General features: G+C 36.3%; 1 protein-coding gene across 4 annotated transcripts in view; it reads right to left on the bottom strand.

The window, feature by feature from the left end:
• RYR2 (ryanodine receptor 2) overlaps window positions 1-24,449 on the bottom strand; it is a 384,235-nt gene that overhangs the window by 230,256 nt on the left and 129,530 nt on the right. For 3 of the 4 annotated variants that reach the window (XM_058419591.1, XM_040059776.2, XM_058419590.1), the window contains one exon: window positions 17,591-17,611. The exons of the other annotated variant lie outside the window; for it this stretch is intronic. In XM_058419591.1, the coding sequence (XP_058275574.1) occupies window positions 17,591-17,611 (21 nt within the window). The remainder of the gene's footprint in view (window positions 1-17,590; window positions 17,612-24,449) is intronic. 4 annotated transcript variants of the gene reach the window in all.

Here is a 24,449-nt window from a genome sequence, read left to right as displayed (position 1 = left end):
GATTGTCTACTGAAATAATCTTTGATTTTTAAAATGGTCCATTCCATTTCCAGTGGAAAACTTTAAATTTTCCATATTTAAAAAAAAAAATAAAAAAATCAGAATTTAACAATTGGACTTCCGTGGCAAAGATAGACAAGATCTGACACTGAAGTTTTATCAAATTTCTTATCATATTGCAATAATAACATTTCAGAAGACTCTGGAAGCAAGACCACTTTGAAGCCACAATGCTGACGAATTCAAATCAAAATGCCCACAGATTTTTGCACAAATATATGAATGGCATTATAATGCAAGCCAGTTGCTAACAACCACATTTTTTATCATGAGTCTTATTTTCTTTATGCTTCTAATTTCCAATTTTCAGGGTAATTTCCAAGTTGAAAAATACATTCCTCAAATAAAACCAGACTGAAGAAAAATACATTTGTTTTCAAATGTACCTATCCATTGAAGTCCTACAAGCTATGCTATTTAGGAGTATCAATTATATTAACAAAAAACTCTTCGCATTTTATTCCCCAAGAATGTAGGGTATAGAAAAATACTTAAAACCTTCAGAACTGGCAAATACTAAAGACAATAATTTGAGGTTGAAAGCATGTGGGACTGACAAATTCACATTGTTTGTGAAAATTTCATGTAAACTGCCCATCTCTAATCCAATATTTCTGCAGCTGGAATACAAGATTAATTTGGAGTCATCTCATTACTCAAAAGTAATTTCTAAAGGAAAGGCAATTTAGAATAGAACGAAAAGAATTAGAGCTGAATAAATTATCATTCAAAAAAATACAAACAGCTTTCAAATTCAATGCATTGGAAGAAAAACGGGCAATGACAATAGATTATTAAGATCTGAGCTGTTTAATTTGATGTAAAGCATGTTATCGTAAACCAAAATCAAGAAAAATAAACTAAAATTGGGAAATATATTTTCCATGTTTTCTTAATAGAAAAAGGATTAAAATGCCAAAAAGCACTCAAAAACTACAACTTAAAAGTTATGTGCAAAGATAGAACAAAAAAAATTATCCATTTTACCATGAATACCAACCCAATATGGAGTAAGACATGTTATACCTTATTCAACCATCCCTTTGTATCAGCACTACTTTGCACAGACATGACTGCCACAGGCACAGACGCAGTCAATCAGACCAAAAGACTCACAGCAGCACCTGCACTGCTGCACCTATGGCTGTGCTGCTGTACTCCTGGAAACATATGAGAAGCTGCAGGAAATTAATCACAGTTACATAAATACATGTTTTAAAACCATTCGTGCTTCTGGGAACCTCACAGACCTTTTAGAGGCTGGCTAATAACCTTGTGGCATCCATGATTTTGAGTCAGCCATTACCCTTCCATTCTTTCTATACTAGCAGCCTCACTTCTAACTCGACGAAAACATCCCTTAGACTAGTGAAAACTCTACTGCAAGCAAATACTGATTTTTTTGCTGACTTTTCTTCACAGGTCTACACAATTGTCAAATGTGTGAGGAAAGAAAAAAAGCTCTGAGCTTCAGGGAGGTACCAGAGAGAACCATGTGAAAGCATTTAAAAATATTTAAACAAGACAGTTATTTCAATTTTCAAAGAAAAAGCTTCTGTAATGTCATTATTCAGAAATGCAATGCTTAAGAAAGTGTGATAGCAATTGCATTTAGCACATGGCTATTCAAACAAGTCTAGTCACCCACAAAAGCAATTTAAAAATACTGAATGTGTCACATGGGAACTGATTCACACTCTAGAAACATTCATATAAAATAACATAGCGAGTTTTTAAGAAGAATGTAATGGCTTTTCATGCTTTACTCCATGAGAGCTCTAGCAGAATGGAATTACTGACATGTGCTATAGGGAAAATGACAGTACAGAGACTAAAATGCAAGGAAAAATATCTTTGATAAACTTCAAAAAATAATTTAAAAAAAAATCAAATGAAACAAACAACATCAGTAAATCCTTCAAAAATGCAGTTCATATAACTTTGAGTTACAGTATAGCATAACCTAATCACAATCAGCTGCTCAGCCTTGTATTTCCTCTGTGCCCCAGATCCAGCCCTAACAGTCTAGATGGAACATAGGACCAATCAATATTGCTTTTAATGGGTTTCTAAAAAAATTCTACACAACTGCTGTCGTGGCACTGAATATGGTAAAGTGGCTGTACAATAAAAGAAGCAACATGCTCCCCATTTTTCTTCCCAAGTGTTTTTCAAGGTAACTACTGTAAGACACCATTAGACATTTCAAATATGACTATTAGTGGCTGTTTCATAGGTACATTGGAGTAAAACAGTGTACTTTAAAACACTGACTACTCACACTTCATTAAAATGGAACATACTGATGATGGCCATCCTGAACTTAAATCAGATGCTGGAGACAACAGCACGGTAGACATACAACACCAATACTTCCATATAAACACTTGCAAATATGAATACATAAGGCATCATGTTCTCCATCACAAGGATGTTCCAAGTTTCATGAAGTTCAGGAGTTTGTACTGTTAGAAAACTACAAAGTTATTCAACAAATACTTCTATTTCTAAATCTAGACATTTTGACTAAATGCATAAGCAGAAGTATAGAATTAAATACAGAATAGCCTTCTATAGTAGCTACAGAATAGTAGTTAATAGTTAATAATTAACAACAGAATAGTTTTGGAACCCCTTTAAATGTAAATCTACCACCACTACAAAAATAAACCAAGCAGGATATTGCACCCACCACTGATCGAAACGCTAAAGAATTATATTTACATAAAAAAGGAAATGTTCTTCAAGTGATGAAATCTTTTCCAAGTCCCTTTCCTGGGACCCACATTTCAGCTGTCATTTTTTTCATTCAAGGGAATTCATTACATTCTGAAATTCTGGGTTTGATCCATTAGGAAGAAATCAAGTAAGAAACCTAGGCATGACTACATGCACTGGCATGAAAAAAAATCAACTAAATATATTCTGAGTAAAAGTGTATTTAGGCCCTGGTGTTCCCAGTACGAAACAACGTATGTTAAGATCAGAGATATAAGACTGCTGGCATCAATACCTTTATCAAGATGCTGAAGAAAAGTTTTTAAACCAGCAGGCTAATATAAGAATTTATTCTGAGCTAGTTACTAAAAAAAGACTGCACAAGAAACACATGCTTTGTTTATATAAAACTCTTTGCAACTTCCTTCATTTAAGCAAATCAAAAGCTTTCTATTTTAAGCAACCCACAAGACAAAATGAAAATTACTGAAAGGATGTGGAATAAATGCAAATCTTGAAAATTCTCAGTCCTTATTTAGGAGAAGGAAAACCTCATGATAGCAGAATTAGTCATGAAGTGAAAGAAATCAGTAAAAGAAAAAAGGACCTGGGCACAATAGGAGGGAAGAGCGTCCCATGGTCAAAAATATCTCACCATGATTCTACACATAAATATTTGCACAATACTACAAGCATTCTGTAGAGGAGATGATTCTCAAAATATTTCCAGAGGAATATAATATCTATCTACTCATCTATTGATTTCATTATTAATGTGCAATTTCTTAAACTGTTGTAGACCAACGTTGATGGAGGCCAGTATTTATCTAAAATCAACAATGATGCAGTCCTACAAGCTGTCTAGAACAGAAGGCCACAACAGGTAAATGTTCAACGGGACCTCTTGCTCCCCACAACTACCTACTGTCTAAACTTTTTCACACTGAACACAACTTCAGATGAGTAATGAGAACTTCCTTCTGATACCAAGAAATAGCCCTCTGGAAAATACAGGAAAGCTTGCTCTCTTAATACCACTATGATCAATTACATGAAAAGCTGGAAATCAAAATATATATAGAGATATATAGAGATATATAGAGATACACACACACACACATATTAAATAAATAAATAAATAAATAAATATTGATATGCTGGGTTGACCTTGGCTAGATGTCAGGTGCCCCTCAGGCCATTCTATCACTCCCTCATCTCTGCTGGACAGGGGAGAGAAAGTAAGATGGAAAACAAGGAGAGCTAAAGCAGTTTACTAAAGCAGAAGTGAGAGGTCATACATGCACACAAGTAAAGACGAAAAAAATCAAGAGATTTTATTTGTTACTCCGCATCATCAGGAAATGCCTAACCACTTCCCCAGAAGCAGGGCTTCAGCATGCGTCATGATTGCTCCAGAAGACAAATACTGTAAATAACAAATGCCAACAATTTATCCTTTTCGTAGCTTTTACTGCAAACTGCTTAGCAGTACTGCTTTGGTAAATTTGGGTCTAGTGTCCTAGGTGTGTCCTATCCCAAGATCTTTCCCACATCAGCCCACAGATGAGAGGTGGAATGTTAGAGAGACAGTGCTGATGCTGTGCCAGTGCTGCTCAGCAAGAGCCAAAACACTGGTGTGTTACCAACACCAATGCAAAGCACAGCACTATGAGGGCTGCTGTGGGGAAAACAAACTCCATCTCAGCCAGGCTTAAAGCACCTGATAACAAAACACTCAGATCAATGTAGTTGAAGGCAGCCAAATAGCCAGCAGATAGAAAAAAAAAGCCCTTTTGGTCAGTAATTCACCCCACCTAAAATCTGAGCATTCTGCTTCTGGTTAAATAGAGAGCTTAAGATAGCCATGGCTCTAAGACCGGCATTTCAGTTTTGTGAGATGAATTCCAACCAGAGTCTAGAAAACCCAAGCAGTGGTGAAAACAAAGTGTGTGGAAACAGGCTGAATCACTGCAGAACTTGTGAGGTAACCCTGGAACATCTTCAGCAACATCAGAAAACTTGAAAATGCTGCAAGCAGTAAATACTACAAAGCTACAGAGAGTAAGCCAAGAAGTTTGGTATTTTCTTCTTGCTCATAGAAGGATACATTTATTTTAAAATCTTCATGCAAAACAGACAGAATTTCCTTTTCAAAGTTACAGCATCCAGGCCCAGAACCCTTGGATTCTTCTACAAAAGAAAACAAAAATGCTAACCCTTCTGCAATTACTGTGCTCTTGGCTTGATGTTTCCAGTGGTTGGCACCAAACAACTAGCATTTAATTGCTTAGAATTTAAAGATGCAAAGTAAATCAATTCACTGACATGAGGCATTGAGTTAATAGTCCCTCACTCGGCTCCTATCATATAAGAGCAATACCAAAGGGTGAATTAAGTCTAAACCCCTTTTCTTTGTCTTACTGTAGCCTACACGCCATGTTACATTAGAATAACAAACAGGAAGACGAATCCCTCAAGACATTATATAGGCTATACATATTCATTTCTTTATACTTTACTTTTAAACCACTATTGACTTTCTGTGAAATTCACTACCAAACAGAAAATGCTGCAAAAATTCAGCCATGGAGATTAGTATGATTGAAAACTGCTGGTACCGACTTCCAGATAATGATGTCCAGTGTGGCAAAAAAACAAAAAAAGTAAGGAAAAAAAGGTAAAGTAAAGTAACAAAACAAACTTCTTTTATTAACTTGCTCAGCAGTAACCTCCTATTTTGTGCCAGGCAAAAAAACAAAACAAAACAAAACAAAACAAACACCCCAACAAACCAAAAAAAAAAAAAAAAAGCCCCCACAAAAAAAAAAAACAAAAAAAAAAAAAAAAAAAAAACCCACCACATTCAGCTAAACTAGGTTTCCTAAAGTTGGCTTGAATTAAAAGCTACATCACAACATGTAATTATGCTCTACATAAATATCATATAAAAATCTGAATTTGAATAAATCATTTGGCGAAAAAATATCCCATAAGCATGTCTTATTCAGTTGAGAACACAGAAATATTTTACTATCTACATTAAAAAGACTGGAATAATTAGTCATAAGGACAAATATCTGTGCTAGCACCATGCTAAATGATCTCGATTTTGGTAATATTGACCTGTTGGAAGGCAGAATTAGAAATATTTCAAAACTTCAAATATACTTCATTGTTAATATTTCTGACACTACATTTATGTTACCACTTTCCTAACAACGAGAAACTTCACAACAATGATGAGCAGACACGGCAGTAAAAATTAATCAAAAGCAATTAATATTGATTGTCTGTTTCCAGATTTATATGTAAAACAAGCATTTACATTTATTACTGAGACAATACTTCCATTAGAAACGCCTACTTTCAAGCATTTCCAGTGTTTTGGAAACGAAATTGCCCAGGAAGATAAAATTCATTGATTTCTCCTTCAGCCTAGTGATGATTTCTCTTTGCCCATTCTCCTCCTCCTTATCTGCATAGGACATACAAGAAATAATAAAAATATTCTGGTTATTTTAGAGCTTAATAAGTGGAGGAGGGAGGCTTTTCACAGGCTAAGGATTGTGAGTAAGCTTTTTCTGCAGTTGTATGGGACAAGGAATGTGAATCATCCATGTCATTTGAGAAAGAAACTCACATATAAAGAATAAGACAGCCAGGTGGGAAGAAAAGCTGGATCTAAGAAAACTCCTCTGATATCATTAAATCCAGCCCTTAAAATAGAACTGCTTATCTAGCTGAGAATTGCTCAGTTTTGGAGAGTGACAGTGAAGCAGGACCGTACCGTAGAAAAGTAAACTCTTCAGGGAAGAAAATCAGTAAAGAAGTCAGTTTAGAAGTTGAATTGGGAATAGACTGATAATTAAAGTAGAAAATAGATAAGCAACACATTTTGGAGAAAGCTACACCTAATTGTTTAATGTCAGTTATTCAAAATGCCTAAAGGTTTACCAAGTGCTTTGTCATAGTCTTAAGGAGACAAAAAAAAAAAAAAAAAAAAAAAAGGAAAGAAACAAAGCAGCCCCAGAAACGGAGCTCCAGCAAATGCCAGTGACAACCCCATCCCAAAGGCTGCCCAACCACCCCACAGGTGAGACACCAAACCATCAGAACAGAATTCTTGCGGCAGAAGAAACAGCGTGCCCTCCCTGCTTTCCATAATATTTTACTGTAATTCCTGTTATTCATTCATTGTCTCAAGATTTTTTATTTACCACATAATGCTACACTCTTACCGAAAGGATTAGTATTAAATGAAAATTAGAGAAGCCAAACAAAAGTCCTTTCTCCAGGGACTGCCTTTGGTCCTTCACGATCCTAACCCCAAAACAAACTAGAGTCACTGTTTTCTAAATTCAAATTTTTTTTTTTTTTAATTCAGTATGCTTTATGTTCAAGAAGGTGAGTTTGATGCTAATGTTCAAAATTAATAAATAGAATTAATTGAATTAAATTGTAAGAATCCGCAGGAAGTACAATACCAAATGTTTCCCTTCACCATAAATTTCTGCAGATCCATGAGAAGGGGGAAAAAAAAAAAAAAGAGAAAATGTGAAATGAACATTTGCTTTCAGGTGCATAAAAATGGGATTAGTTTCCCCTGAAAAAGTGAGTGGGATACACTCACTAGAAACCACATTTAAAAGGAACATTTATCATTGCAATTAACATAATTACAGTTCGTGCTAGAAAGCAAAATAGCTACTTTGAACAAGGCTTTATCCTTTTTTGTTGTTGTTGTTGCAGTAGTTTTCGCAGATTTTTCTTCACTTGAAATAATATAGCATGTGAAACGCTATTGTTAAAAGATTAAACACAGTACAGGTAAAAGAGGAGCTGTACCTGATCATTCTTAAACTTGTTCTAATGAGTTTCTAACAAGTAAAGTGTGAGTTGTTAAACCCTGCACACAAAGTGCAGTGCTGAACAACACCACTATTACAGTAATATTGTATGCAAATGCAAAATAAATTAAGAAAATTTAAATATTAGTAAGACTTCATGCACTGCTTTATAAAAAAAAAAAAAAAGTGCCACATGGCTGATGCTACAAGATTATGGAAATTTTTAGGTTAATTTTCATAAAGGTTGCTCAAAAATAAAAGGAGAGTGATATGTTACATGCAGTGATTTGCTTTTCTTTGTCGGAGATTTATGGCCACTTTTCCCCTTTTGACCTCATCATGTTTTGATATCACAAAGGTTGAAACTGAGGACTGAAGTTTGTCTCTATCCCAAATGAAAAGATATTCTAACTGGAGAGCTTCCAAGCAAGGCTGGCTGCTTTCATTTCATATGCACTTTTTTAAAGAGAAGTATCTGTCCTTAAAGATGTACAAGATGTTCTAAATAGAAGGAAAAAAACTCCACACACACCCCCCCAAACAAAAAAAAACCCGAAAAAACACCTATAATCTAATAATCTTGAAATGTTCAGACTTCTCTCCTCTTCTTTTAGCTCTATTTGGTTGTTATCAGAATAGCTTTGTAGCTTTGTAGTTCTCATTCTGAAATTTTGATGCTTTTCCTCGGGGGCTCCAGACATTAACCAGGAGTCTTTGCTGAGCTTTCCACAGCGGGATGTGCATAAAGTCATTATTACATACACAATTTACGTACATGATTAATTCAAATAAATCCTTTCTTATATTTGTCAATACAGACTTTCACTTGCCAACATGCTGTCATTGTGTCAAGGACATTAGATCTATCAAAAAAACTTGGTCTTTTCCAGCTGTCCTTCACATATAAAATTTTATTCTGAGAATTACATGACCCCATTGCTTTTTCCATATTACAAGTACATTAAACAACAGCCCTGTAAAACTTTCTCATTCTCTTCTTGATAATTTATTTGAATGTTTCATTGTAATCCTTTAACTACCAATTAAAGTGAATAATTTATATCTTCCATTGATTACTAAAATAATACAGCAGCTTCTTGTTCTGGATTCTTTGAAAGACCAGATTCACCTATTCGTTCTATTCAGTTGATGATGAACTATAGCAAATGAGAGAGAAACAACTGTCATCTATTTGGGTCAGTCATATCATTTTTAAGATAATTTAGACATCATTTTTAGAGCTAGAATGTGCCATGAAGAGACTCCCTCAAGAAAACCTGAAAGACAGCGGGTGAGGGAAGTTTGAACACCCATCCATCCATCTATCCCTTTAAAAAAACACCATATTCTGTAACGTAATTGTTGCAAAAATGTTTTCATGGCAAATACTTAATCATATGTTATTCCCACAAAGGCAAATCGAATGCCCCTGCGAAATTTCACGTCAAGCCTGAGAAGTTACAGATCATGACCTGTGACAGCCACAGCTGCAAGCAAATGGCCAGCACAGAGGGTTCTGGACTCTCCTGTCATACTGTTCTGCAAGAACATTCTCCAAGGTTTTTAAACCAAATCTCTTGTTAGGTAAAGGAGAATGCTTACTTTGAAAAACATTAACTCTCAGATCAGGAAAAAAAAAAAGGAGAGAAAAAGAAAAAACCAGCAGAAATTATGTATTTCACGTATGCAACAAGCTGTTACACAAGAAATTTCTTCAACTCATTCTCTACAGAGGGAAGAACTTCCTGCTCCTTAACACTTGCTCTCTGTGTCTCAGGACAATTGTGCACATGAGTTTCTGGACTAACATTAGCAATTCAGAATGCATATATGAAAATTAAACAGATAGAACACACATATAATTTCAAATTTCTTAAAGTCATTCTGCCTTTCTGTCGTGATTTTTTCTGGGGCAGAGTTAATTTTCTTCCTAGTGGCTAGCACACTGCTGTGATTTGAATTTAGGATGAGAACAGTGTCAGTTACACATATATTCCAGTTGTTGCTAAGCAGTGTTTATATTAATGTTTATAACCTTTTTAGGTTCTCTCACCACCCTGCCAGGGGGCAGGCTGGAGAGCACAAGAAGCTGGGAAGAGACATAGCCTGAACAGCCAACCTAGACTGGCCAAAGGGATATTCCATACCAGATAGAGTGATGCTTTGTAAACAAACTAGGGAGAAAGCTGGCCTGGGGCCGCTGCTCAGGAGAAACTGGCTGGACATCAGTTGGTGAGTGGTGAGAAATTGCACTGTGCATCACTTGCTTTGAATATTCTATTTCTTCTTTCATTATGATTATTATTATTTTGTTTTCTGTCCTATTTAGCTGTCCTTATCTCAATCCACAATTTTTACCCTTTTCTTCTCTCAATTCTTCCATCATCCTATTAGTAGTTGAGGAGGCAGTGACCTAGCAGCATGGAGTTTAACTGCCTGCAGATTTAAACCCCATCAATCCTTTCTGGAGCCCAAAAGTTGCTGCTTTATCTTAACCCAGCCCAAGGGTTGAGATAACAGATTTGACCAGAACATGCTATAAAAGTTATTTATAAGCATTCATTATATTAGTTTATCAGTCTCTTGTCATAATGTTGATTTATTTGCTCTCAGAATCCATGGAAATGTAGAATCATAGAATGTTTTGAGTTGGAGGGGACTTTTAAGACCATCTAGTCCAAAACACCATAATGAGCAGGGATATCTTCAACTACTACAGGTTGCTCAGAGCTTCATCCAATTTTACCTTGAATCTTTCCACCTCTTTGGGCAACCTGTTCCAGTGTCTCACCTCTCTCATCATAAAAAAATCTTCTTTGTATCTAATATAGAATGAACCTTTTCCAGATTAAAACCACCACCCTTGTCCTATCACAACAGGCCTTGATAAAAAGGCCATCTTTCTTACAGCTGCTATACAGATTCTCAAAGTTGAATTATGTAACATCTTACTTGTGGAATATGTTCCCTGCCAGACTGTTTATCACCTCTGGGGGCTGGATTAAGGCCATTATTTTGTTGTATTTTGTAACAGTGCATCAGGATAGGATAAAATTGAGGGTCCTGAGACTAACCTGGAGTTTGTATCCAGTATTGCCACCACCTCTGTATTCCAGGAACCATCTATTAGAAATTATTATTAATTACACCTTTTATCTTTACTTCAAGGAGAGCTCATCTATGGGGGAGGTGCCTTCCTCCATCTTACCCTTCTCCAGGCTAATTAAATCAGGATTAAAACATCCTCAGGATGTTCAAAGCAGCACGTTCCTAATTCTAGGGCTCCTGAACATGCTTCAGGTCTTGCTTAGGGTTAAAAAAACTATTTAAAAATACCACCCACAGATTTGCACTGAGGCTGGATACTAATGAGTGGCAGCGTGTGTGGGATAGAATAGGCAAGTGCCTAGGACAGTGGTCACCTCCAGTGTTTTGGAATTACACCCCTGAACAAGTGCAGAATCCTGAGACACTGGTAAAATATCTGGAAGAAGTATTCTGTCATCCTGGTAATTCCAGAAAGACACAAATCACAAGACACTCAGGCCTGCTAAGCCCTGCCCAACATTATTCAGAACCCTCAAGGGACAGAGAAGGTCTCTGGATCCAATGGCAAAATGACAGGCTCTGCCCTCTCCCAACCCTGGAACTGGCACTGCAGCTGAACCAAAGAACCAACACATGCCAGTATCAGTCTTCTCAGTACACAAAAAGAAATACTGGAAGCAAAACTGAGGTCATTATTAAGGGATGAAAGAGCGTCTTCTAAGAGGGAGCAAGAGGAAAAAGTGGACAAAACCGACCACTCCAAAGCAGGGCCAGCATAAGAACAGGAGTAAGAGAGGTAGACACTGATAAGGGAGAAGAAAGAGCAAAACTTCATAAATGAGGTGCCAACCACTGGATCTCTTTCCCTGAGTGAACTGTGAGATGTGTGAAAAGATTTCATTTGCTGTCTACTGTCTAGGTAAGCCTGTTTTCACCTTGCTGCTCCTACTTCAGGAAAATGGGAGGAGAAGCCTGGAATTAGAAGGTAAGGAAGTGAAACAGCTGGGATTCCTTTCTAGGTAACAGAACCATTGACAAAGTGGTTGGAAAAGGTGTACAAGTAAGGTTCTGAAGGTGACTCCTACTGGATATGAAAGAAGGTATCCCTTCAAGAAAAGATATTATATGTCAGAGGACCACCATGGAGAAAGGCATGGAAATTAGCCGTGCTGGAGGTGGATGAATCAGCTGGCCAGCTCCAGAAACATGAAGAAATTTTTTTCTTCCTTCATCATCTCAGTTGTGGAAAAAGTGGTCCAGCAGCACAGAGATCCAACCCCTCACCTGTATGGACCAGTATCTCACGTGTAAGAAGTAAGCCTTCCTCTGGTCAAAAGACAGGACACAGTGAATATACATCCCCTGGGGTTTGACCTGAGTGACCACAGAGAGGAGATGAAGAACTAAACTGGAAAATCTGCCTCAGTCCTGGAGGCATAAATATGTGAGTTGCAAAGAAAAACAATCATAAATGAAGTTCTTACAGGAAAATTTCTGGTCCAGTTTCCTGTGGGCAGTTCCCCAGAGCAAAAGGGCTGATCTCACTCTTGATTGTAGGGACTTCTGATTCCTATTTACAAGAAGCGAGTAGTCAAAACTATTGCTAGGACCACAAGGGCCTTCTCCACAGAATGGACGAAAGGGACAACTGGACTTTACTGGATTGTGTGGATCCAATGGTCTGGCTCATCAGACCCACAGTAGTAAAAGGCTCCAGCAGACACCAATGTACAGTTGTAATACTTTCAATTCCCATTTGTATTTCTGGAATGACAGGGGGATCCCAGCAATTGACTGCATTGGAGGTTGAAGCGAGCCTGACTAGGAATGAGTGGCAAAAGCACTCCATTGTGACTGGAATGAGGAAGTGAGTAAGCAGTGAGAACAGTAAATCCTGTACAAGTGATACCAATGCAAATTCGATGACTAAATGCATTGAAAATACCACTTTCTCCTTCACTTGTTAAAGAAATCAGTGTCCTTTAATTTTTACTGCTGTTTCTCTAGTCCCCAATCTTTCCAGAAGTTGTCCTGAGAAGTAGGACTGGTAATTGAATGTAACCAACAACAGGATAAACATATTCCTCTGATTAAGTGTTCAATTGCATATGCTATCTGACCTTTTGGGGACAAATACTTACGTGAGCACTTAGTATCAAACAAACATCCTCATGGAGGAACTAAACTGAGCATTCAGCAGCTGGGATAACTGACTAACTTGGAACAGGACTTGAAAATGGAAAAATCATAAAAAAAATCTTCACAGAATATCAAATCATTATGTTTGAGGAACAAAACACCCATTATTCTATTCACCTTCTTAATTATTTCCTCCTTCTCAAAATAGAGCAAATAATTGACATTTAGAACCTACTGAAGATTTATCTGAGGACACTAAGAATGTGTTTTTAATATAAATATTTACAGCTGTTTGAGGCCTCAACTCCTTAGACAGCTTTCAGGTAGCTTATCACTTATTCTAATTTATCATAATTTCACCTTAATTCTTGGGCTTTCTGGCTAGATGCAAAGAGAATAATATTATTTCAATTCTATTTGTATTTTTTTAACAGGAAAGTTGCTAAAAATCCTTTCATTTAGGGATCATTTCCCGACTACATCTTTTCTACAATTGTTATAGCATTCCATTTGCTTACTCAGAAATATTAGATCTTTACACTAACCTATCCAACAAGTATTGAAAACAAGTGAACTGAGACAGTTTGCTGTAATTCACAGAGATTACTATTGCTACACAGAACACAGCTTGAAATTCTCAGATCTATAATAGGTACTGAAGGAGAAACACGAAAGAAACCCAAGCATACATTTAGAAGTGCCACTATTTGACTGAGGTAAGTTTTAATCAATTTGCAGAGAGATTTCTTTCGAAATTAGAAAGCGTACTTAGAAAATGTTTATACTAGTTTCTTTTGCTGATGTCAATTAGCCTGCAATTAGCATCTGTTAAAATATACAATACAATAAGGAAGGAATTACAGATGTGGGTGAAACGATCACTGTAGGTGTGGCATTTTAAGCAGCATTTCCATAGTCACTCTGTTTTGATATGCCTGTTGACTTTAACATCATGTAGTATTATCCCACATTTTCCTTCAAGATGTGTATTAAAACTGAGTTCTCAGCATATAAAACTGAGTTAACACTGCTCATTTTACTCCCTACATTGAGCCATCTCTGCAGACTATGTTACATCTATAATTTGAATGCAAATTTTTTATACTGGGGGATTAAATATTTGTGCACAAATACCATTTTTCCACAGTAATATGAAAAATCAATATTTAGAAAAAGTAACTGTGAGCAAGAAATTATAAAAAAAATTATCCTTATATAATTCATTTAATGCTTGAAAATCATGCAGATTATAATGTACTGATGTGCAATTAAGTACCTTAATAGCACTGAAGACATGTTACTTGAATTATTTCCCTTGATGAAGCTTTGTTCTGTGGCTCACTCCAAACTCTACAAGAACCCAAGGCTGTTTCCTCTAGTCAAATTCCATTTGTTGTATTTATCCTGTCCACACTATCAAAGCAAGAATTTATTCACTACTTCTCAGCTCAGAAGTCTCTGTAATGAAAGCAGTTCTTTTGAAAAATGTCTAAAGTGCATTTCCTCACTCTCCAAGTTTCTTTTCTCCAGAGAAACTGAAAATTAGCTTTGATAGTGGCATAAAACTGAGCTAACATAGTAACCACTGGAGGGGAAGAGAAAAAAAATTACCATTACCCTCTGCAGAAGAGGTTCCTGTGTCTCAAAAATTGAAGACAATTCTATAATGTTATAATTAGCTTGCTTTTCCATCAGCCAGGGTAAACAGAAAAATTCTTGTACTTTGCATTCTGAATTTAAGAAACAATGCACTTCCTTTTCTTCCAGGTAAATGCCCTTCAAAGTAATCCCTCCTGAAAACAATAATTCTGGATGGCTCTTAATGTCAAATTTCCAAAATTATTACCAACTGAGATGTAGTCAAATGTGTAAAAAAGGCTGAATTATCACATCACCAGTGATATCCAAGAATTTTTTTTTTTTTTTTTTTTTTTTTTTTTTAAACACTGAAACCTGTTGCAGAGCTAAGCAGTTAAAGTCAAGGGAGATACTCGGGTGCTTTTATTAGTTCATTATTCCTGTTGTATGCAAGTATACAACACCTCCCTTGAGATCACAAATTTGCAAGCACATAACTAATTCACAGAAACAGACAATTTAGGATTTCCTTTATTTCATAAATACATTAAAAGAGAAAAAAAATGTCAGGGAGATTAAAGGAATTCCTTTCACTATGTGTTATTCAGTTTCATCTTACTTCATTACTGTAATTTTATCTGTAAAGAAAACACATTCAGTGTCTTCTAAATTTTGGTTCAAATTAAATAAATCCCTTTGATCAAGTACTGGGGGGGTTCCCCATCTTGGTAGTTGATAAAAAGCAGAAAAGCCATTTTCAGATATGAAATGAGAACCAGGATGCCTCTACTTCCACTACGTTTTTCATTGCAAGTTGTCTTTAATCTGCTTGATTCTGCACTGAAGAATATACAACATACTGATACAAGCCTTCACACTCACACCTGCTCAGAGACAAAAGCATGAAGCCAAGAGCTCAGTAAGTATCTTAATGCCATTTAACTTGTACCCAGCTTCAACTGCCAGCACATCCCTTCAGCAGAATAAAGATTTTGGAACAAAATCACAAGTAGAATTATAATCATTTGACAGAAGTACACAGGAACTAGAGTAATTTCTTCTAATACTTTTATTAGTACACTTTATAGGCTAAAACAGCTCAGAAGTGAATGACTTTAGCTTATCCTTTGAACAGCATGAAACTGCTTACAGCAAGGCGCAACTACTAATTTGCTCATTAATTTGACATGAAGCTTCTCTCTGGGCTTGTGCTTCAAGGATTCCACAGATAGATATAACCAAACACACTTGCACTAACCTTGTGTGCTCTGTACTGGAAAATGGCTTATCAAGAAATACATGTGTTAGAGTGAGGTGTCTGCCTCAGTGACCATGCAGCTTTACAACAGCCAGCTTTCTACCGCATTAATTCACTGCATCTCCAGTCCACCATAACACCTCTGCCAACACTCTGGAATTACAGAGGGAGTGAAAAGCTGCTTTATGGGCCAGACTGGAGCTTCATCTGAGACAGAATAATTTTATATATGAAGTAAAGCCAGTATGCACTCCATCCCCACCAGAGAGGTTGTCTAGATTCTAGAATCAGTCTATCAGGAAAAGTCTTTACCCAATGTAACTTGGAATGACACATTTAGCTTTGCTCTCATTGGAACCAGTTCTTTTCAAAATGGTTTAAGGACACGTTTTGATGAAGCACACTTTCCAAAGCAAGATTTTGTTGCCACTAAGTTCTGAATATATATTAAAAAAAAAAAAAAAAAGGAAAAGGCAGATTTGATTTCTATTTGATTTCTATTTATGCAAGTAATACTACATTTTCCATGAACAGATTATGAATGCTTCAGTCAAAAAATAAGCCATGTCAGTGTCACCAATAAACTTCTCACATATAATATTTCATGCCTCGTAGAGTTATGAGGAAAGGTACCTGTATAGTATTGAACATGCTTTTTATTGCTGTTTTTTCTCTTTATAGCAAAATTCTTCGTAGGAATAAAACAACAGAATCTGAAGATGTATAACCAAGCTTTCTCAATCATAATTAAATATTGGACAAAATGAAAAGATAACCCATCAGTATGGTTTAAAAACATTTAAAATCAATTGTATAACAATTTATGGTTGTCATAAGTACCACATCCACGGAACATGGCTAATGCTATTGTGCTGACACAATTAGCAAAAATTAATACTTAACTATAGTTATTGTTTAATGAATATTATAAGCATCTACCTACATATGTGACATGAGTCAGATATTTTGGAGTACAGTAGAAACGGTGTTGAAAACCCTATGCCACTATTTAAACAATGTACTTACCTACAGGAGTCTCAGGCAAGCTCTAACTTGAAATGCTACTTACTATAAAGATGCAATAATCAGAGATTTAACTCTGTAATTTCTGGCTGAAATAAAATGAGACCAGTGCTATAGTTATGTTTTTGGCCACATTTCAGAGGACATCTGAGGTTGTCTCTGGTCATCTGCAGCCCATACTATGTATTAAGAAACCAAGGAGACCTATTACAGTCCAAGCTTTCAGAGAGGCCTCTAATATTTTCAAGGTGAACAAACAATTCTACACACATTCTACGACCACTAACTCATACATAACACTGGTGTTAGAGAGTACATTGAAGAAAAACATACATAATATGTCCCACAGAGGGGAGTTATATCAGATGCCCAAACAAGTACGTATGGTATACACAGACACATTAGGAAAGGCCTTAACAACGCATTTAGCAGAGAACTGTGCTTTATTTGCTAGGATCTAGGAAATACGGTTTTTATCCTGTAGCAGCTGTTCTCCATCACTAAACGTATTTTCTACACAGCTACACACAGCATCACACATTATTTATCAGTATTAACTATCTTACTGTCATGCAGTTTAAGTTTACAGTGTCTATACTGGAAAAGACAGGGTGGTTTACAAAATGGAGTTATAACGTTAGATAGCAGGGCTCAAAAATGAAAGGTAATAATCATACATTTATATTACATGATTCTGTGATCAAATTTAAAGAGATAAAATTCATCGTGGCAACATTAAATTGTGACAAATCAGGAGCGACCAGATTTTACATGACCATGTATTCACCTCTTTTTTTGGGTTTTTTGAGCCGTGCAAGTTGAAGGGTCATGAACACACAGGGTATCAAAACAGACAGGTTAGACTCAGTGGCAACATGAAACATTCGGGATCAAGTGAATAAAAGACAGAATCACATACCCATTTTTCCACATCAACTAGCTGTAGAAAGAAAAAGCAAGAAATCAGTAAATCTCTTTCCTTAAATACAGCATATCAAAGTCTATTTTGAAGTTAACATTTCATATTTTCAGAAATGTATCTAGCATGAAAGAAAATCTATTCTATAGCTTCTATTAATGAAGATACTGTCCTGGCATCTTCTCTTTAAAGGGCCAATGCCTCACTTTCTGTCTTAACTTTGTGGAAAGCAATTCAAATTCTAGAAGTCAAAAATGTCCATCTAAAATCAGATAACAGGCAGCAAAGGAAGATTGATACTGAATTATTTCCATACTGCATTCAGTACCAACCAGTCAAAACTATACAACACAGTATCCTACAAATCATAGCCCCATTTCCTCTTGAGTAAAGCTCTGCCATTAGCGAACATCATTCACTTGAAGTTTCATTGCTGTTATCATGGTTTGCCATTTTAAAGAATGCCATCAGTACTAAAGTTAAAATTAGGGGTACCTGTCAAACCCTGACCCTACAACCTACAGCATATGAGAATATCTAGCATAACAACAGAGAACAGCACATAGAAATGTCATCCATTTCTTCTACGGGAAAAGTGAAAGTAAAGCCAAAAGCCTAAGGTTTTATATTAACAAAACTGTTTCAGGACTCAATAAGGAAACTGATTTTATATTACTCTCTCTAAAAAGTCTTTGGACTATCTTATAGTCTCAGGAAGGATTGACAGTATCTACTAGAACACATTTCAGCTGCCAGAACAGTTAGTATGCCACTACCTATTAAATACTTAGTTGGCACTGAGAGCAGTATGTCTGAAGTAGATTGGTCTCCGGACTTTGCACGCAAAACACTGCAGAGTATCATGCTTTCAATGGTTTTACTGCAGGCACATAATTGACCTTTTGTTAGCAGATGCCACATAGAAGTTTAATAATTTAAGATGGTTTAGTGTAAAGCAGGAGCAATTTTCAAAATTGCTGTAATATCTGGATGTCAACTTGCTTGTGAAATTGCTGTAATAAAAGGCAATGTATTTAGTTCTCATCTGTTAAAATAGCTCCATTCAAAGTAAACTTTCTCACTTTCAATATACATTTCAATTAAAGAGCAGCTTTATGTTTTTGTTCAGTGCTGCTAGTACACAAAATTCTGATTTGCTCCTATTTATTTTTTTAGCAATCTTTACTGTGACTTTTGTTATCAACCACAGCTGCAGAACTGCCTCCTCAAAAACAGCTAAATGTTTTAAAACAGATACAAGGTAAGAAATAATTTGATAGTATGTTGGCAAGTTATAAAAGTAGCAATGATTCTAAATGCAATTACACTGTCTTAAAAAAAAAAATATTAAGAAATAGCCAAGTTAGATTTTTCTGTACAAGTCTTTCTTTTATTACCTTGCCTTTGATACGTCTTTTGCTTTGTTAAAATTGTATACGTTCTGAAAACAGCACCACAAGCAATTTGCCTGTGTGACAATGTTAGTAAGAGGTGATGCACACTTTATTGCCTTGCTCTGAGAAGAAATTGCTACCCCAAAGTGTAAGTGAACAAGGCAGCTTCAACTGTTATCAGAGAACCCACGCAAAGCTCAACAGCCATTATCAGTTTTATAATTAATTGTCTTATAATTGCTGAATTGTCCATTTACTTTACTTTGGTGGACACCAGTTAGCTGCATGAGCCATGTGCAGCATTTTCCTAGTATTTATCTGCTGCACACACTAATTCTGCACTGGTATGTTCATGTTTGAAAAGAATGTCTCCCAGGACAGCCACTTGAACAGTGCAGGTACTCTTGTCAAACAGTACAGTTTGACACCTACATGGGAAAGACTATGAACTTATCCAAAGAGTTCTGATTCTGAAAGCGTGGTACCGTGCACAGCACAATAAGATCTTCCATTCATAATTACAGCTGTTAGTCTATAGGCCTTCTGCTGTGAGCTTCGTCAGAGCCTTCCCAGGTCCTGCTGTGCTCCAATTTCATCTGTGGGAGAGTTCTCTGAGTGACTCAAGTCACATCTTTCTCACAGACCACTTTGTCACAAGTTCTAAAATTTTTTTGTGCAACATATGGAGATAAAATTGTGTCTGCTTTTGGAACCTATTCTGGAAGACTTATGATCTGGACATTCAGTATCCCATTTGGGGGAGGAAAAAGACATAAGCATGATAGAATATTATATTTACTCATCTGGAAATTTCTATGAACCCAGACTAGGTAAAGCTAAAAAATAAATAAGATTCCTCATATCCAAGAGTAATTGTCCTAATGCAGACAAAATAAATGCAAAGCTCACATAAACAGAAATGAAACAATGGATACCTCAGTCTAGCACATCTATCTAAGATCTAAGCTACGATTCAGAGAACAGGCAAGCAAATGCTTCACAGCACATCTAAACAGAATCTGTTTCACACTGACACCTCTATCTTTTGTCTGTCTTCAAAACTAGAAGCCACAGGAACGCTTTTCCCATGGATTTCCCAGCACCCATCCAAATTCAGGAAACACTAAGATTCAAAATCTCTGTTTCTATATATGCATTGGTCATTAATCCAAGGAGAGAATTGAAAAAAAATTAAAAACCTAACAAAACAAACAAAATCCACATACAAACCAGAAACTGAACAAACAAACAGAGAAAACCACAAACAAGTAAACAAATTCTAACATTCTCTTCTACCAGACCAGATTTTGTTACCTCTCTTTTATGGAGTGCCTAATGTTTCTTGGACTTGAAATTACCTGTTTTTACCATAAATTACTCAGCTCAGGTTTTGCTGAGTTGTTCACCTGTTAGGAGGTGTAGATCTTTCAACAGGTCTCAGAAGGTTTAAAGTTCAGGACGGGTTGGGGACATGGTAGGCAGGGACTGCCAGTCACTTCTTGAGGTCCCTCTCACTGGGGCATCTTACAGTAACTGCTTCATTTCAATCATACATTACATTAAACACAGTCCAAAAGAACAGTACAATTATTTCTTTCATAAAGCACAGGAATTTTTGCCTTGTCACAAAATAAGTAAAACCAGACCCCTGGAATTCAATAACTTTTCTTCAGCCAGCTCATTTTCTCTCCTTACCATTAAGTCACATTTTTTTGGAAAAAACTAAATGTTTAGGTAGGTATATATTGATTTTTCTCTTTTTCTTTACCCAAAGAGTATCTGGATTTATAACATTTCCTCCAGCAGAGGATGCAGGATCCATATTAAACAATGTATACTTCAAAGGCAGTGTGCCACTTAGAAATATTCTCTCCTCATATACCTGGTACTCAAAAATTTTTTGAGAAAAATAAAAAAAATAACATGACCCAACATTGAATATCAAAATTTAATGAGTACATTGCCATATGACAATTCTGAGTACAGGAATTATCTTCCCATGAGAACATCAAAGTTATTAAAAGACCGAAGGACAGAATATCTCTGGAATTTATTCAGTTACTCTGGACTACTTACACCACAATAATCATTTTACAGAAAGCTACTAATTTGTACTCAAAGAATTATTTCACTGCCTACTGCTAGCAAGTAGCCACCAACATAAGATCATGATTAAAAATTATCAAAAACTTGAAACTTGAAAGTAGTGGATAATAAAATGGTACAGCACCCATATATCTGGGTGTCTAAAATATACAAGCAGTGCTATAAAAATAAACCCTAGAATTCAAAGTTTTGTTCTAAGGATCAAGTAAAAGATCAAAGACAGCATTTAGAATGATGAAATAATCTCCCTTCTTGAACTAGAAGAGAGCAGTATATTACCGAGTCTTAATACTTCCCTTAAACTTTCATGCAGCACTACTAAGAACTCTCAATCAAGAACATACAGCCACAACCTAATAATTTACTGCTATGTTAATCCAGAGCGATCTGCACTTGCTGACTTCTCTTCAGGGGCACATCAGAGCTCCAATCTTTTCAGTCAAGCTTTCATTTTAAATACATTTAATCCAAACTAGAAAGATGCTTTTTTCATTTTTTTCCCAAGCACTGCAGATATCCAGAATTACACTAACCAAACATAAAATCTAGTAAAAAGTGCAGGAATGTTATACTGCTACCCCTGCTTTCTCTTGCCACAAGGAGCCATGAACTAAGTGAAGAGAAATAAAGAGGGATCTTGTCGGCACTATGAGGAGTCATTCACAAACTCATTTTTTAAATTTGACAAAAAGCAGGCTCACAGAACACGTGCTGAATATCCAGTAATATAAAGGCATTAATTATGAACGCAAAAGCTGCAAAGTAAGCTGCTTTAAGCTATGAAAACAACCTCCCATTCCTAATTCTGGCTTCTCTATTCTGTTTTCTTTCATCTTCTTGAGCAGCACACAAAAACACTACGTAATTTTATTTCACAGTGAATAGGAGAATCTCAGCTGACTCTGGCTAATCACTTTCTCCACAACTATTTATGAGAACTGCCATGATACTTCTAATATACTGCCATGATCCACAGACGGAATTGTGACTGAAATCTCAATAAAAAAATGAGTAACATCCACTAGTAGATGTTATACTTTCCCTTGCACTTAAACTCATTTTTCTGAACCAAACTCTTATTTTAAAAATTGCCCTTTTTTTTGGTTTTTTTTTTCCTCTGCTGCAGAAACAGAACATATAGCAAATTCTTTGTCTAAAACTTTAATAAAGATAAGCAAGGTGAGAATAAGTAGAACTGAACTAGATTCCAAATTGAATTGTATTCTTTACTTCTATTACAACACTTGACTAGCTTCACAGCCACCTTGACTTCCTGAGTTAAATACATAACCAGCTAACTGATGATACACCTTCTCTTCCTGCCCAGGATTGTCTTCTAGCATAGATTTTTGTCTTCAAGACACTTCAAGAGCTACGCTTTCATGTCTATTTGGTTTAACTCTTTCTCTGCACGCAACTTAGATCAGAATATATTACTGAGGAGAAACAAAGTAACTTCCCTTCCCCCAGAACAATTTTTAACTGTCCATCATCCCAGAAAGAAAACTTTGAGCACATGAGCACTACAAAGGGCATGGTAAGGCCAGAAAAAGACCTGCTGCTATCTACCTACAAAACAGGAAACTTGTCTAGGATAATAAAAATGCTTATATCACGCCATAAATCCTCATCCCAAACACTGTGCACACACTAAAGAAGAGCCTGTGGGCCAGGCCAGAAGTATTTACGTGTCACAATTCTGTGATTTAAAATAATGATTTTATTCCTGTCCTTGCTTGACCCTGAGGATAAGCAGAGTACAAAAACACTGTGCCTGCCATCGTTGATCTTTTCCAGTACCTGCAGTTGATCAAAGCTCAGCTGACCAAAGCCAAGCCATATTCTTTTTGTACCTTATTTGAAATGGCCTGCTAACAATCACTTCTGATGCTAAATAAGGTGCACTGAGCAGAAAATGACAGTACATTTCTCTGTAACAGTTCCATGTTGTTTTCCCCATTGTTTTACTTCCTGTTCCTATTTGCAGTACGGCACCTCTAAAATAGCTGTGAGCATTTTAAGTAGAATAAGACTCTAAACTACCTCATCTTTTCATAAAGTTTTCCAGTGGTAGCAAATGTGTATGCCCATCTACATGATACAAAAACCCACACTGCATTGAACACTGAGATCCTCTTCCTCTCCTTCCTCTTCTGTCACTTTCTTTCTTTGCAGTAAGAACACTTAGGTCATGTAAAATCAAAAGTTTGGGATGGCAGACCTTTCAGTAAGTACAAGCTAACATGGCTAGACACAAGCAACTCTGTCCCTCTTTATGACACACCACCATCTGATAAAGATTTATCCAAAGAAAATTTTCTTAAGAAAATTACTGCATTTTGTTATTTCAGTGATATATGACTGGTACCTGTAGACAATCCTTAGACTAATGAAAAAAACTCCAAGTATAGAAATAAAAAGCTGTAAGTGGCCTTTTTGACCAAAGTTTGATTAGGAAAAAGTTGATTAGAAAAAGAAACTTAAACAGCTCTGGTTTGTTATACCAAGGAACCTCTGGTTCGTTTCTGACCCTTCCTACACATGGGGGCTCTTCTGGCAAACCTGAAAACATTTTCAGCCTGTCATATTCACAGCTGCTGTTAGCTTTCAAATAGGTTATTAACTAGACTACTGTAGTGAATCAGAGAGCTTAAATTGTCAAGAGTGCATTTAACTGCCAATCTTCATACTTTTTTTAAGGAAGTACCTTGGTAACTTGGCTTATTCATTAACATACAGAACACTTATTAAAAGAAATGGGAGGTGTTACCTCTTTCGCTGGCATGAGATGTGAAATTACTTTCGCTCTCCTCCCATGCTGAGAAAATGACAAAGTTGCCAGCTCTCTGCGTTATCTTGCTGCTTACTAATACCAAGTAATTAATGAATTCAGAGTTCCACAGTTGGAGATAAGTGATTTGAATATTCAAAAATCCATCAGCTACAGTTGCATTCCTATCCCAAAATGACTCCATTCTCTCTTAGAAGCACAGGAAAGCTTCTCAGCTCTGAGAGAAAACACAGGTTTTCCCTATCCCTTATACACAGAGGGTAATTATACATACAAGGCACTTCCATGTGATGATTCCTTCACACAGGCCTTCAGATCAGAGGATAAGGGCTTCACTTTAATCCACAGCAAAGACTATCCCACACATGAAATTAGACAGCAGTTCGCTGGTCAGTGGCACGGAAAACAGATTTTAATAAAACAAGGCTCCAGGAGGAGTGATTAATCAGCCATGACTGGATGATTAGCTAGGAGTTAATAAGCTCATGATACAATTTAGCTAGAATGTTGCCTAACCAATGGGTATCTTGCAGACAGCATTTTCCTGAAAAATGAAGTTGTCAACAAT

Source organism: Hirundo rustica, chromosome 3 (genome assembly GCF_015227805.2).
Source record: "Hirundo rustica isolate bHirRus1 chromosome 3, bHirRus1.pri.v3, whole genome shotgun sequence".
NCBI classification, from domain to species: Eukaryota; Metazoa; Chordata; class Aves; order Passeriformes; family Hirundinidae; genus Hirundo; species Hirundo rustica.
The sequence above is the reverse complement of the archived record's forward strand: the minus strand, read 5'-3'. Positions and strand labels throughout refer to the sequence as shown.